At 46.8% G+C, this 13,417-nt stretch overlaps 1 protein-coding gene across 1 annotated transcript; it reads left to right on the top strand.

Moving 5' to 3' along the window:
- The first annotated feature begins 1,033 nt into the window (after nt 1-1,033).
- Nucleotides 1,034-10,690, top strand: TMEM240 (transmembrane protein 240). Its single transcript, XM_014066669.2, has 4 exons — nt 1,034-1,199; nt 2,500-2,606; nt 7,670-7,878; nt 10,542-10,690. Exons 1-4 carry the CDS (start codon nt 1,149-1,151, stop codon nt 10,688-10,690), a joined length of 516 nt encoding a protein of 171 aa, XP_013922144.1. The 5' UTR covers nt 1,034-1,148.
- Nucleotides 10,691-13,417: the final 2,727 nt, after the last annotated feature.

The following is a 13,417-nucleotide window of genomic DNA, read 5'->3' as shown; positions in this document are numbered from 1 at the left end:
AGATTTCATAACTCCCCCCCCCCCCGCACCCACCAAAAAAGGGAGGGGTTGAACACCTTCCAAAATCCATCTGCTCCAGGTTAGGTTTGGGGGGTCGGTGCTCCCCTCACCCACCCACACCTCCTTCTGGAAGACACCCACCCACCCCCAGTAGCATTAAGAAGCTAGGAAAACAGCATAGGCTGGTGAATTAACCCGTCGTGTATTTTTTTGGGGGGGGTAGGGTCTTCATCGCTCTCCCCCTCCCCTCTTTGCCCAAGCGCCGGCTTTTGCAGCTTCTTTTGAGGAGAGAAAGGGGGGCTTATGATGTCAGCCCGTCCCTTCTGCATTTTCTAAGGCTGATGCTCTCATTTTGGTGCCCCCACCGAAGGAGGGGGGGGGAGAGAAAAAGAGAGAGGGAGGGAGGGAGAGAGAGAGGAAAGGGGAGGGGAAATATTTATTCTCTCCCCCCCCCCTTCCAGGACACACCACCTGCTTTGCACCAATCGCTCCTCCGGTTCGGGAAAGGGAGCGATTTTATTTTTGGGGAGGGGGGGCGGACGGGACCGACCGGGCGGGAAGCGGGAAGTGATGCCAAGGGCCGGCCGGGGCTGCTTTTCTGCCTGCCGGGGCTTGGATGGATTGCTTTGAAGCCGGCCCTGGCTCTGCTCCTCCTCCTCCTCCTCGCCCCGGACGGTGCAGCATCGGCGATGTTCAACCTCCCGTCCGGCTTGGGCTCGGCGCATCCCCCGGCTGGTCCTGGGCACCTGCCTGAACCTGCCCGGAGGCTCCCTCTGGCCGGGGCGAAGGCAGGGAGATCGGAATAAGCCAGTGCAGAGGAAGGAAGGAAGGAAGCCAAGAAGCCGGAGCCAGATTTTGGGGAGGGGGCTGCTGGTGGCGGGGGGGCTGGGGTGGAGGGGGGGCGGGAGCAGCGGCGGCGGCGGTTGCCGCCTGCGTTTTGTTATGCTTTGCAGGAGGGAGGGGGGGCCGCGGAGGTTCCCCCCCTGCCAGAATTGCAGTTCGGGTTGAAGAGCTTCTATGCGGCCGTCTCTGACCTCTGCGCGGAAAGCTGGGCCCCCTTTCTCTCGTTTTTCCTCTGGGGGAAGCGGCTGGGAGGGGGCGGCCTGCAGGAAAGTGACAGGGCAGCTGTCAGTTTCCCCGCGAGGTCCATGAATACGAACACCATGATATTTTTGATCCTGGGGGCTTCGGTTGTGATGGTAAGGGTACTTTGCCTGCCTGCCTTCTCTCCCTTCTTCCCATTATTCTTTTCTTCCTTCTCTTCCTCTTTCCTTCCTTCCTTCCCATTATTCTTTCCTCCCTCCCTTCTTTCTCCTCCCTTCTTTCCCATTATTCTTTCTTTCCTCCCTCCCCTTCTCTTCCTCCTTCCTTCCTTCCCATTATTTCCTTTCTCCCTCCTTCTCCTTCCTTCCTTCCTTCCCATTATTCTTTCCTCTCTCCCTCCCTTCTCTTTCTCCTCCCTCCCTTCCCTTCTTTCTCCTTTCTTCCTTACCTCCTTCCTTCCCATTATTCTTTCCTCCCTCCCCTTCCCTTTCTCCTTCCTTCCTTCCTTCCTTCCCATTATTCTTTCCTTCCTCCCTCCCTTCCCTTCTTTCTTTCTTCCTTACCTCCTTCCTTCCCATTATTCTTTCCTCCCTCCCCTTCCCTTTCTCCTTCCTTCCTTCCTTCCCATTATTCTTTCCTCCCTCCCTCCCCTTCTCTTTCACCTCCCTTCCTTCCCTTCTTCTTCCTTCCCACTATTCTTTCCTCTCTCCCCTTCTCTTCCTCCTTCCTTCCTTCCTTCCCATTATTCTTTCCTTCCTTCCTCCCTCCCCTTCTCTTTCTCCTTCCTTCTTTCCTTCCCATTATTCTTTCCTCCCTCCCCTTCCCTTTCTCCTTCCTTCCTTCCTTCCCATTATTCTTTCCTCCCTCCCTCCCCTTCTCTTTCACCTCCCTTCCTTCCCTTCTTCTTCCTTCCTTCCCGCTATTCTTTCCTCTCTCCCCTTCTCTTCCTCCTTCCTTCCTTCCCATTATTCTTTCCTTCCTTCCTCCCTCCCTCCCCTTCTCTTTCTCCTTCCTTCTTTCCTTCCCATTATTCTTTCCTCCCTCCTCTTCTCTTTCTCCCTCCCTCCCTCCCTCCCTCCATAACCCCTTCAATTTAATTTCCCCCGTGGGTTTTTTTTTTAGCTTCTCCTCTTCCTCTCTGATCTTGCTCTCCCCCCTCCCTCCCTTTCCCACGTCCTGGGCTTTTTCGGGTCGAGAACGGTCTCTTCTTGTCAATGCATGCATGACAGGATGCCTGTGTAACCTCTACAGGTACTGGATTGAGAGAGACACAGATGCCTTGATTAGCTGGGGAGGGGGGAGGGAGGGGAGGGGAGGAAGGAGGAAAGGCATCACTTTCGGGGCAGTTTCTCCTTCCTCCGTTCCTCTAAAGGTGGCCCTGTGTTTTTCATTTGTTGTTGTTTTTTCCTTCTTCGTTTCTCCAAGACCTGATCCAATCTTTTGGGCCTCTTTCAGGCAATAGCATGTTTAATGGACATGAATGCTCTTCTTGACCGATTTCATAATTATATCTTACCGCATCTGAGAGGAGAAGACAGGGTCTGTCACTGCAACTGTGGAAGGTAAGCCCTACTTTTAGCCCCTTTGTCTCTTGGGGGGTGGGTGAGGGGTGGGACAAGGGGGGGCCTTCGGGGAGGGGAAGCCACTTTTTAGCCCTATCTCAGTGTGAAATGGTAGTTTGGGTTAAGCTTGAATTTGAAGCTTTTTTGGGGGGGGCTGGTGCATTTGTTGGGTTTTCAATTGTATGACGGGCCTTGGAGGAAGGTCAGAGTTATAAAATAATGGGAAGGAAGGAAGGAGAAAGAGAAGAGGAGAAAGGAAAGAATGGGAAGGAAGAAGGGAGGGAGGGAGGGTAGGAAGAAAAGAAGGAAGGAGAAAGAAAAGAGGGGGCGGAGGAAAGAATAATGGGAGGGAGGAAAGAAAGGAAGGAGAAAGAGAAGAGGAGAAAGGAAAGAATGGGAAGTAAGAAGAGAGGGTGGGAGGGAAGCAAGAAAGGAAAGAAGGAGAAAGAAAAGAGGTGGTGGAGGAAAGAATAATGGGAGGGAGGGAGGGAGGGAAGGAAGGAGAAAGAGAAGAGGAGAAAGGAAAGAATAATGGGAAGGAAGAAGGGAGGGAGAGAGGGAAGGAAGGAAGGAAGGAGAAAGAAGAGGAGAAAGGAAAGAATAATGGGAAGGAAGAAGGGAGGGAGAGAGGGAAGGAAGGATGGAAGGAAGGAAGGAGATTTTGGACAATTGCGTGAATGTGTTTAGTGGTAAAACGTCAGCCAGTGATGTCAAATGTTTGCGTAGCACAATGGCACTTTGGATGGCCTTCAAAAGAGCTCCAAGCAAAAACAAGGCACAGGGAAGAGGAGGCCTCTTGACATTTGAGAGCCTACATCTGTAAGAGCAGTCTACCTTGTAGCAGGAATTCTGGAGGGGAAATGGGCAGGAAGGGCTCTGTTGTCCTTGCTTGAAAGTTTTCTCCCCAAGAAGCCCTGGTAGAAAAACGAGGCTGGGGAAGGGTCCAGCCTGAACTGACCCAGCAGAACAGTTCCTCCACCTCTACTGCAGGTTTCTAGTCCACCTGGAAACCCCAGCAAGAGATGACCCTGGTTCAGTAAACAAGGTTTGTTTCCTGAAGGCAGGTTGGCTGTTGGCGTGGTCACTGGGTCATCATGGGACACAGAACCGTTTTGTTCAACTAGCCTTCCGTGGCTCATGGGATTGTTTTGTGGGCCACGTCAGCTGAGGCCTAAGTTGGGCTTCTTGGTGAGACAAAACAGTCGCCAATTGATCTCACAACTTCAGAAACAAACCCAAGCAGGAAGGCTGAGGGACTTTCTAACCCCAGATGAAGAAATCCCTTTTGCGTTTGGTTCCAAGCAAACAACATCTCTGTGTGAGGAGGGGGAACCAAGGCTTGCAGAGGTTGCTAGCTGCTGCAAAGTAGACTGCCCTTGCATATGGAGGCTCTCAAATACCAACAGCCTTAACCTTTCCTTGCTGTCACCAAGGTCTGCAAAACCAGGTGCTTTTCCACCCCCAACCCTACCAAGTAGGCGTGAAGAATCCTTTCCAGGTGCAGTGCACCTGGGAAACCTGCTTTCGTGTGAACCCATTGACTGGTTTATATTGATGTGGTTAGGTTGGGGGGAAAAGGGATTTATCTTCCCATTTTAATCGAGGTGGGGTTAGGAGTTTGGGCATTCAGGTACTCCAGCCAGGCCTCGTTTTGTTAGGGATTTGTTCCGAGGGGAGGGGAGTTAAATGATGCCTTAAAGCAGATGCACAGACAGATGTGCAAGAGGAAAATTGAGTGGAACTGGAAGTGCAAAGGCTGTAAGAGTGAGTAGAATCAAGAGGAGACTCATTTTGCTTTGTTGATAATCTTAAATACAATGTTTTCCAACCTCTGCAGCTTTAAGATGGGTGGACTTCAACTCCCAGAATTCCCCAAGCCTGGCTGGGGAACTCTGGGAATTGAAGTTAATTCCTCTTAAAGCTGCAGAGGTTGGGAAACCAGACCTAGTAGGACAATTTAGTATTTGGAGGCATTGATGGCTTAACAGTTCCAGCAACTATTTTTTCTTTAGTCCCGTTTTCCATAGTCAAGGCTTAAAATCACTGACTCACTTCCTAATTCCCTACAGGACAGAGCAAATTAACAGCTTGTTGTAAAAAAAAAATGCTGATTCCAAGCTTGATCTGGGTTTATCCAACCTTGGTCGTCCTAATTTTAACACAATTGTTGTGATCTGAAAAGATGAGGAGGAGTGAGGGGGAAAATAGTGTGATGGAAATTGAAATAAGACTCCAACATTGGGATGGGCAGTCTTTTCCCCAGAGAAACATAAATTCTGTCGATCAAAAGCTTTCAGCAAGTAGAATGCCTATTAAAAGAGGGTAAAAGCTCTTTTCTATAAGAAAATTGGCCTGCCGTGAGGTGGTACATCAGTTCTTGATTTTTCTATATTTATATGTAGGTCTCTTGGCTGGAATAACAGAGCTAAGACATTCCTTGCCATTTGCAAATGAATGAATGCTAAGACCGCTGAAATCTTGCAACCCCCCCCCCCCCCCCGCTTGAAATTGCTTAAGATTAGCAGGATGTGCTTCACGCTGTCCTAAAATACTGTCATTTGCTGAAAATTGGGAAAGGGAGGATCGGATGGTGACAAGTGACTGAAGTACACACACAACAGAGCGGCAAGGAAGAGCAGTTTTTATTTGCCTTGTGTCCCCTTGACCAAGTCTGAATAGTTAGAGAATGAATTAAAGGCCCTTTCTCTGTCTTAGATTGTCAGTTTGGCTTATTTTTATTGTGAGAGGGCAATCCATCTGCTTTCTTGTCTTTTTTTCAACTCTGGCCTTCCTGGATGAAGACATAAATTCAGTTTGTCTTTTCCACGGAAACAGGGAATTGAAACTAGGGTATAAGATAGTGTTAGGGTAAAGGTTCTCCCCGCACATGCGTGCTAGTTGTTCCTGACTCTAGGGGGGGGGTGCTCATCTCCGTTTCAAAGCCAAAGAGCCAGCGCTGTCCGAAGACGTCTCCGTGGTCATGTGGCCGGCATGACTCAACGCCGAAGGCGAACGCGGTTACCTTTCCACCAAAGGTGGTTCCTATTTTTTCTACTTGCATTTTTTACGTGCTTTCAAAGTGCTGGGTTGGCAGAAGCCGGGACAAGTAACTGGAGTTCACTCCGTTACACCGCGCTAGGGATTCGAATCGCCAACCTTTCTGATCGACGAGCTCAGTGTCTTAGTCATTGAGCCACCGTGACCCATTAAGATAGTCTTCGCTTGCGCTAAGTTTCATGTCTGAAACTCAGAGGGGCAGAAATGCGAAGACACGGCTAGGCTAATTAGGGAATGAAATATTAATGCAAACCTTTTTTTTTTTTTAACAAAATGCAACTATTGCATTTTCTAAACCTACAAGCTCAACTTGCCTCAATTCCCAAATCACAAGCTGGGTGGGAATTTTGGAACGGTAGTTATGAAATTTGCAAAGGATAGAAACAGGAGAAAGGTCAAGAAGGAATGTTTCCCCATGCTCTCAAGGCCTGGCTTTGTATGACATTGCATTTGGCTAAGGAAGAACGGGCGCTCCTCGACTTACGACCGTCGTTGAGCCCAACATTTCTGTTGCAAAGCGAGACAGTTGTTAAGCTTCGCCCCATTTGCCGACCTTTCTTGCCACAATTAAGTGACTCACTGCAATTGTTAATACCACAGATGTTACTGTGTTTCCCTGAAAATAAGACAGGGTCTTATTGTCTTTTGACCCCTGAAATAAGCGCTTGGCCTTATTTTTGGGGAGGTCTTATTATTTTTGAGGTGCAGGAGGCGGCGAGCGTGGTCACCTCATGGCTGCTGCTGTGTTGCAATATTTTCAGAGAGGGCTTATTTTAGCACATGTGCTAAAAAGCCCGTTTGCAGTTATTATCCAGGGAGGTCTTATTTTGGGGGGAACAAGGAAGTGACTCTGGCTTCCCCCTTGACTTTGCTTGTCAGAAGGGGATCACATGATCCCAGGACACTGCAACCATCATCAGTATGAGTCAGTTTACCAAAGTGCCCGAATTTTGATCTCGTCACCATGGGGATGCTGCAACGGTTGTAAGTGTGAAAAATGGCCGTACATCACTTTTTTCAGTGCCGTTGTAACTTTTGTGTAGTCAGTAAGTGAACTCTTGCGAGTTGAGGGCCACCTGTGACTCATTTTCCCATTTTGGATCTGAAAGAAATCAAATGCACACCGCATGAAGTCCAACAGATCTCCCCCACCCCCTACCCAGATTAATCCTGGTTAAATTTTTGCCAAAGACATTGTCTTGGGATTGCTTTAAGGTTCTTGCAGAAATCCAGCTCAGAAAGGTCCCTTAAATTCAGGGAACAGATTGTCCAGTTATTTATTAGAGTAAAAAACACCCAGAGCTTAGGGGGTGTTGTAAAGGTTTGTAAGCAGGGGTGGTATACCCTTCCCTTCCCTACCGGTTTGCAAATGTGAGCTGGCTTCACTTGCACGCGTCACCTCCGCGCATGCGCAGATCCTTCCGTGCATGTGCTTTTGGTGAAAAAAGAACCTAAATGGGATGCCATAGAGCCGGGCATGGGTGAGCGGAGACACCTGCGATTTCCGCTACCAGTTCAGGCGATCTTCTAGAATGCTACCTCTGTTTGCAAGTGTAAAAAATGGCCATCAGTTGCTTTTTTCAGTGCCGTTCAGTAACCTTGGTGGCATCCTTTTTCTTCTGCCTGTCCTAACCGAAAGCCCTACCAATTGTGGAGCCGACCGGTGACAGGGAGCCGCAGCAGAGGGATGAAGAGCCACATGTGGCTCCAGAGCCACAGGTTGCTGATCCCTGGTTCAGCCCATAGCTAAGTCAAGATCGAAGCAGGGTTTTCTTCCAGATGAAGGAGAACCTCAACTAAATGGATGCCTCCAATGATGGTGTCCATCCTCAGTTTGCTGTAGTTTGTTTCCAGTTAGGGGAATACTCAACCTGGAAAAACAACCATTATCCAGAAAGATATTTGCCAGGGATGGCAAGCCAAATGTTTCTCTTGATCATACAACTGTGATGTTCTCTTCCTCCCTCGTATCCATCTGTTTCTCTGTTTTTAATCCTGTCACCTAGGCATCATATTCATTATGTCATCCCATACGATGGAGACCAGTCGGTGGTTGATTCTTCCGAGAACTACTTTGTGACCGACAACGTCACCAAGCAAGAAATTGATCTGATGCTGGGACTCTTGTTGGGATTCTGTATAAGCTGGTTTCTTGTGTGGATGGATGGATTGCTCCATTACGCTGTACGGGCATGGCGGACGAGCCGACGGTATGGTAAGTGGAAATCAAGTCGATGAGCCAAGATTTTGAAATGATTGCTGGCTTTGGTGAGGGAAATGGCAAGCATGGAGAATGTTTGAACCTGAGGTGAACAACCACAGGACTCGAAGTTCAATCTATCTGGAAAAACATTCCCAGAGAGCTTTTTTTAATCTTATGGATCTAATAAAATATATTGATGATAAATTCTAGACTGATCGAACAGTGATTTTTCCCCCATGCAATCTGTTTTTACGAGATGGATAGAATTAATTTATGGAGTCTACTGAGCTCTTTTCTCTAGAAATACTTTCTTGTTTTAGAAGGCAGCTGTATATGTTTTTTGGGAAAAAATGGGTCATAATGTGGGAGGCAAAAGAACCAGATTTATTTTATTTAGGGAATTTACATGCCACCTCTTTCCTCAAAAGGTCTGGTTGGGTTATAAAGATAAAAAGCAATATTTTTCAGTATAACTGATACAAATAGAAACTAAAATGTAAGCAATAAGATTGCCTGGAAAAATATATATATATTTTTAGGAAAACCCTGTTTAAAATTGGAGATTAATTTAGCCAACCAATGATCCTTGACATTTGGTTTATTCTATCTTGAATACAAACTGCATTGGCCAGTTTATTTGAAGCATCCTATTTTGGGAGAACTGGAGTAGAAGAGCTAAACAGTTGGCTAGCTGGAATTTCACATCCAGCAACTAAATGAGCTTCCCAATGTATTTATTTTTTGATACTGTTGGAGGGTTTTTCTTACCCCAATATTCAAACAGGGAACTGAGGCAGACAGCTCCCTCCTGTTGAATTTTGCAGCTCAAAATTGCTTATCTATTGGTGCCTCTTTGGAAAGAGGAAAACTTGCTGGGAATCCTGTAACTGAAGCCTTGTTTTGTCAGATCTACATGGTTAATCTCTGCTTAAAACTTCCATTTGCTTTTGGCCTGGAAGTATTCCTAATTCCAGTGCCGTTCTGGTTGGATTGAAGCTATCTTCGTGTCTAGTTCACATGTAGGAGGTTTAATTGTTGCCCACATGATTAAACTGGAACATTTTGTATGGAAGGAAACAATTGAGGGAATAATAGTTAATGCCTAGATGTTTTGCTTTGGGGGGGGGGAGAGAAAGCCATTGTAGGTCGTCTTTGATCTACAAACATTCACTTAGCAACCAAAGTTACAAGAAGCACTAAAAAATAGTGACTTACAAAAGGTCCTTATATTTACAGATGTGATAGCATCTTTAGAATCACCCGATAAAAATTTGGGTGCTTGGCAACCAGCAGGTATTTACACCGGTTGAAGCGCCCCCGATACACGGGGTCTTGCTATTTGCAACCTTCCTTTTCACAATTCGAGTCAGTGGGGCAAGCAAGATTCATTTAGCAACTGCATGATTCACTGAACATCATGGTAGTATGCTTAATAACTGTGTCCCCCCCAAAAAGGTTGTAAAATTAGGCATGACTTATTTAATCAACTACTTTGCTTAACAATGGAAATTCTGGTCCCCATTGCAATCATTAAGTCGAGGACTATCTGTATGGAAGTCCTTTAGAAGTAGCAATAGCACTTAGACTTGTATATCGCTTCACAGTGCTTTATTTTATCACTCTCAGAGTTCGCATATTGCCCTCAACAATGTGGGTCCTCATTTTACCCACTTTGGAAGGACAGAAGGCTGAGTCAACCTTGAGCCTGGTGAGATTCGAACTGCCAAATTGCAGGCAGCTGGCAGTCAGCAGAAGCAACCTGTAGTACCACACTCTAACCACTGTGTCAGTGTGTCTCATAGTACTGAACTTTTAGATTTAAAATATGGGATATTATAACCTAGGAGTAAGGAATCCTGGTTTCTCATAACACCAGCCAGATATATTTGGAATTGTAGTTCAATAACATGTAAAACCTGAGATGCGGTGGCTCAGTGGCTAAGACGCTGAGCTTGTTGATCAGAAAGGTCAGCAGTTCGGCAGTTCGAATCCCTAGCACAGCATAATGGAGTGAGCTCTCGTTACTTGTCCCAGCTTCTGCCAACCTAGCAGTTCGAAAGCACGTAAAAAATGCAAGTAGGAAAATAGGGACTACTTTGGTGGGAAGATAGCGTTCCATGTGCCTTTGGCGTTGAGTCATGCCGCCACATGACCACGGAGACATCGTGGGACAGTGCTGGCTCTTTGGCTTTGAAACAGAGATGAGTACTACCCCCTAGAGTTGGGAACTACTAGCACATATGTGCAAGGGAAACCTTTACCTTTACTTTAACATGTAAAAAAATGTATATCACTAACTCATCCTGGTTGGGACTCCCTCCATAGTGATGTCTCACCAGTTGGAAGGTCATGTAGAAAGATTTTAAATGGGATTAGGTAAATTCATATAGGAGGGGGGACATGCATGTTTCTTTGTTAATGATATATATTTCTTCTAAAATCTGAATCTGGATGCTCTACGACCCCAGCTGTTAGAAAATCCCAACAGGAAGCTCTCTTTTTATATTTTGTGGCTTCTTCAACTTCCTTTGGAGTGGCCAGACACTTCTCACAAAAGGACTGTGGCCCAAAATCATCAAAGGGGTTTGCCCACCCCTGTTGGAAGGATTGAATGAGGAATCTGTCTCCATCATACTGAGTCACTTTTTTGTGTGTTTTTCTCTCTCCTTTCCCAGACAATTCATGGTCTTGGTTTCCCAAATTTTGTAACTTCAAGGAGTTCCGGAAACGCCACCACAACCAGTACGACGAAGCCGCGGGAAACATGGTGCACATCAAACAGAAATTGTATCATAATGGGCACCCCAGCCCAAGACACCTTTAAGGAAACCTGGGACGGATCGGTGGCCTATTGAACATGCCTTTTGCTGTCTGTCAAGGGGAGGTGTCCAGCTGCTTACTCCCCGGTGGACGCCACTTAAAGACTCCCCCTTAGTTCCACCAACGGTGTGTCCGCAGAATTCTCTGCGCCCAGAGAATGCACAATTTCCTCCCCCATCCTGGATCCAAGGCTCACGAGACATTGCACTGTGGTTACCATTTGACTGGTGGACCTGTACATATGACGAAAGGAGACGAACAACCCAGCACAGAAAGAGTGCAAGAGAAAATTTGCATTACACTTTCCGGCCCTCGCTTCTTTTGGTGATGATAGCAAATGGCAGTCTATTTTTCTCCCCATTGGTTTTCTTTGTTGATTTGGAAGTTTTGTTTGTTGTCGTCCACATGGTCTTTGTAGATGAATTTGGCCAGATGTTGCCCTGTTTAGCCTTCGAGTACTTCCGAATCTCTGTTTCCAATTGTATCTTACCCGTCCATCCACTCGACCCCCATGAAGGTTCTTCGTTGTGCTCCGATCTCTCATTCCTAATCTAGATTTGGTTTGGATTTTAGATGGCCTGGTAGGTACAATGAGTAATCCTTTTTAAGGACCCTCTTCTGTTGAGAATAGCTTGGTTTTCTCCAGCCTCCACTTCTGCTTTGCTTTCCTTCTGAATCATAGCCTAGGGAGATTTTTTTCCTCCAAATCTTGCCTGAAGAAACAGGTAGCTCTATTCTGAAAGGCAAAATCCACAACCACCAGGCTGAATGTAATCACCCGTAGGCTGGAGCGAGCTGTCTTCCAAGAAACACCAACCCAAAAGGTCCACCTTGAGAAGTTTGGTTTAAGCAGGTCATGTTAGTAAAAATATGCGTATTTAAGGTTCCCTTTAGTCTATTGGCTGATCCTGTGAATGTTTCATCCAGGTGTCTCTTAGCAAGACTGAAACTGACTCTTAGTTAGAAAAGACGGTTTAGTTTGGTGCTGTGTTGATGATGCTTCATAGAATTGTTTCAGTCTTAAGAGAGGTCAAGTTGGTTTTGGCAGGCAAAGCGTACTTCTTTCCACTTATGGTCCCTTCCTTGGATACCATGTTCATAGGTCCTTCTGTGCCATGGGCATCATAAGATCTTCGAGATAGCCTCAAGTTCCCCCCCATCCCATCAGCCTTGGTTAAGCATTGCCTGTGTGACGTGGCAGGATGGAGGTTGTGATCCAGAAGAATCTGGAGATCTCTCAAGCGGTCTGTCCTACACCAGGAACCATCCGAATAATGGCAACGGCCATCTTGGCGCCTCAACCCTGTTGCATTTACAAGACCATCTACCTCAGAAACTGAACTGCGCAATGGCTTCAGTGAGAAGGGAGTTACGCAGGGAGGGGGGCGCCAGGGATACCAAGAGCCAAAAGGGCATTTGAATTGGGAATAGACCCAGTTCCAGGGTTCCATCCAGTGGATCCACAGGCTGTGCTCCAGCAGAAGAAGGTTCATTGATTTGGAGGGCTTAGGAGGTTGGGCAGGTCGAGCTGCTGGGGTTCGTTGGCCATGCAAGTCAGCACAAATGCACCCCTCAATTGTGGTTTATTCAACAAATCATGGCTATATACAAGCTAGAGTTTAAGGTGATCCAGGCCGATAGTCTTCACACTGTCATCCCCCGAGATGAATAATCTCTTCTGTCTCACTGTGCGTAATTGCTCACATTGGCTGAAATCATTCTTGCAATGATGGTTAAAAAAAATGCATATTTCTTACGACTGAGTCGCAGAACACGCTGGCTTTTCAAGATGCAGGTTTCTTGTTAAGGTGTTCCTCCATCTAGGAAAGGAGGCTATCTGGAAAGCAGGCTTGAGAGCTAAGAGGCAGGTAGAAATCATGCCCGCCATACCCGTTAAACCTCTGCCTGTTTTGCAGCTCTTAAAAGCAGCCCGCCCACCCACTTGTTTTTTTAAGCTGATGCTGGAGAAACCTTTCTTTTTATTTCCTTCTTACAAAGCCAGATGGTGCCCAACATTTGTCTACAAGTCTACCCTGCCCATCTGAACATCCAACGTTAGGTGGCTTATAACTCTTCTTCCTATTACTACTACTAATACAGTGGATTTGCATGCATGAATTAGGGCGTACAGAAACCTGTGCTAAACGTAGTTGTATCAGATATGATGTCATCGTGCTAAATGGGGGGATTCTGGGGGGGGACCAGTTCTGAAAGAGAGCCCAGCATGGTGGGGTTCAAGGAGACGGAGCTGAGTTTGTTCTAGCAACCAGGCCCGGGGGGACAGAGGGGGGAAAGCAGATCATAAGTTGAGGGAAAAGCAAGTTTTAGTTTAGGGCTTCCCTGCTGCAGGGTTCTCGGAGACTGGAATTCAGGAGGGGGAAGACACACAATCTGGAGTCCTCCATGACTTGGTTCAATCCCCAGATAACATGCTCAATGGTTAGGGCATCAGGACAGACGATCAAAGAGGGCATCAGGTTGCCAACTTTTTGACTGTGTGATCTCCAAGATCTCTTCTAAAGAAATGGATGCCCTGCCTTGTTAAGTCATGTTGAGTTAACCTGTGGTTCTGGTTGGTTGGATTGCCGTGTGGTACGAACCCACCAACTATGTTTTAATCGATAAATCTTTATTCCACTCACCATGGCTTAAGGCTTGGCATGAACCCAGCTTGTGGTCAAAGCCCGTTGAACTCAGTGGCCTAAATCTAGACACATTTTCTTTGGAACAG

The sequence above is a fragment of the Thamnophis sirtalis genome, unplaced genomic scaffold (assembly GCF_051295495.1).
Source record: "Thamnophis sirtalis isolate CommonGarterSnake01/CBP01778 unplaced genomic scaffold, rThaSir2_p1.2 scaffold_15, whole genome shotgun sequence".
Classification (NCBI taxonomy): Eukaryota; Metazoa; Chordata; class Lepidosauria; order Squamata; family Natricidae; genus Thamnophis; species Thamnophis sirtalis.
This window is presented reverse-complemented; position numbering and strand designations above follow the sequence as displayed.

Bases quoted from the DNA above. Each gene is read 5' to 3' on its own strand.
- TMEM240 (XM_014066669.2), top strand. From the start codon at position 1,149: ATGAATACGAACACCATGATATTTTTGATCCTGGGGGCTTCGGTTGTG. The intron at 1,200-2,499 runs GTAAGGGTACTT...GGCCTCTTTCAG, and splicing joins TGGGGGCTTCGGTTGTGATG to GCAATAGCATGTTTAATGGA. The intron at 2,607-7,669 runs GTAAGCCCTACT...CCTGTCACCTAG, and splicing joins TGTCACTGCAACTGTGGAAG to GCATCATATTCATTATGTCA.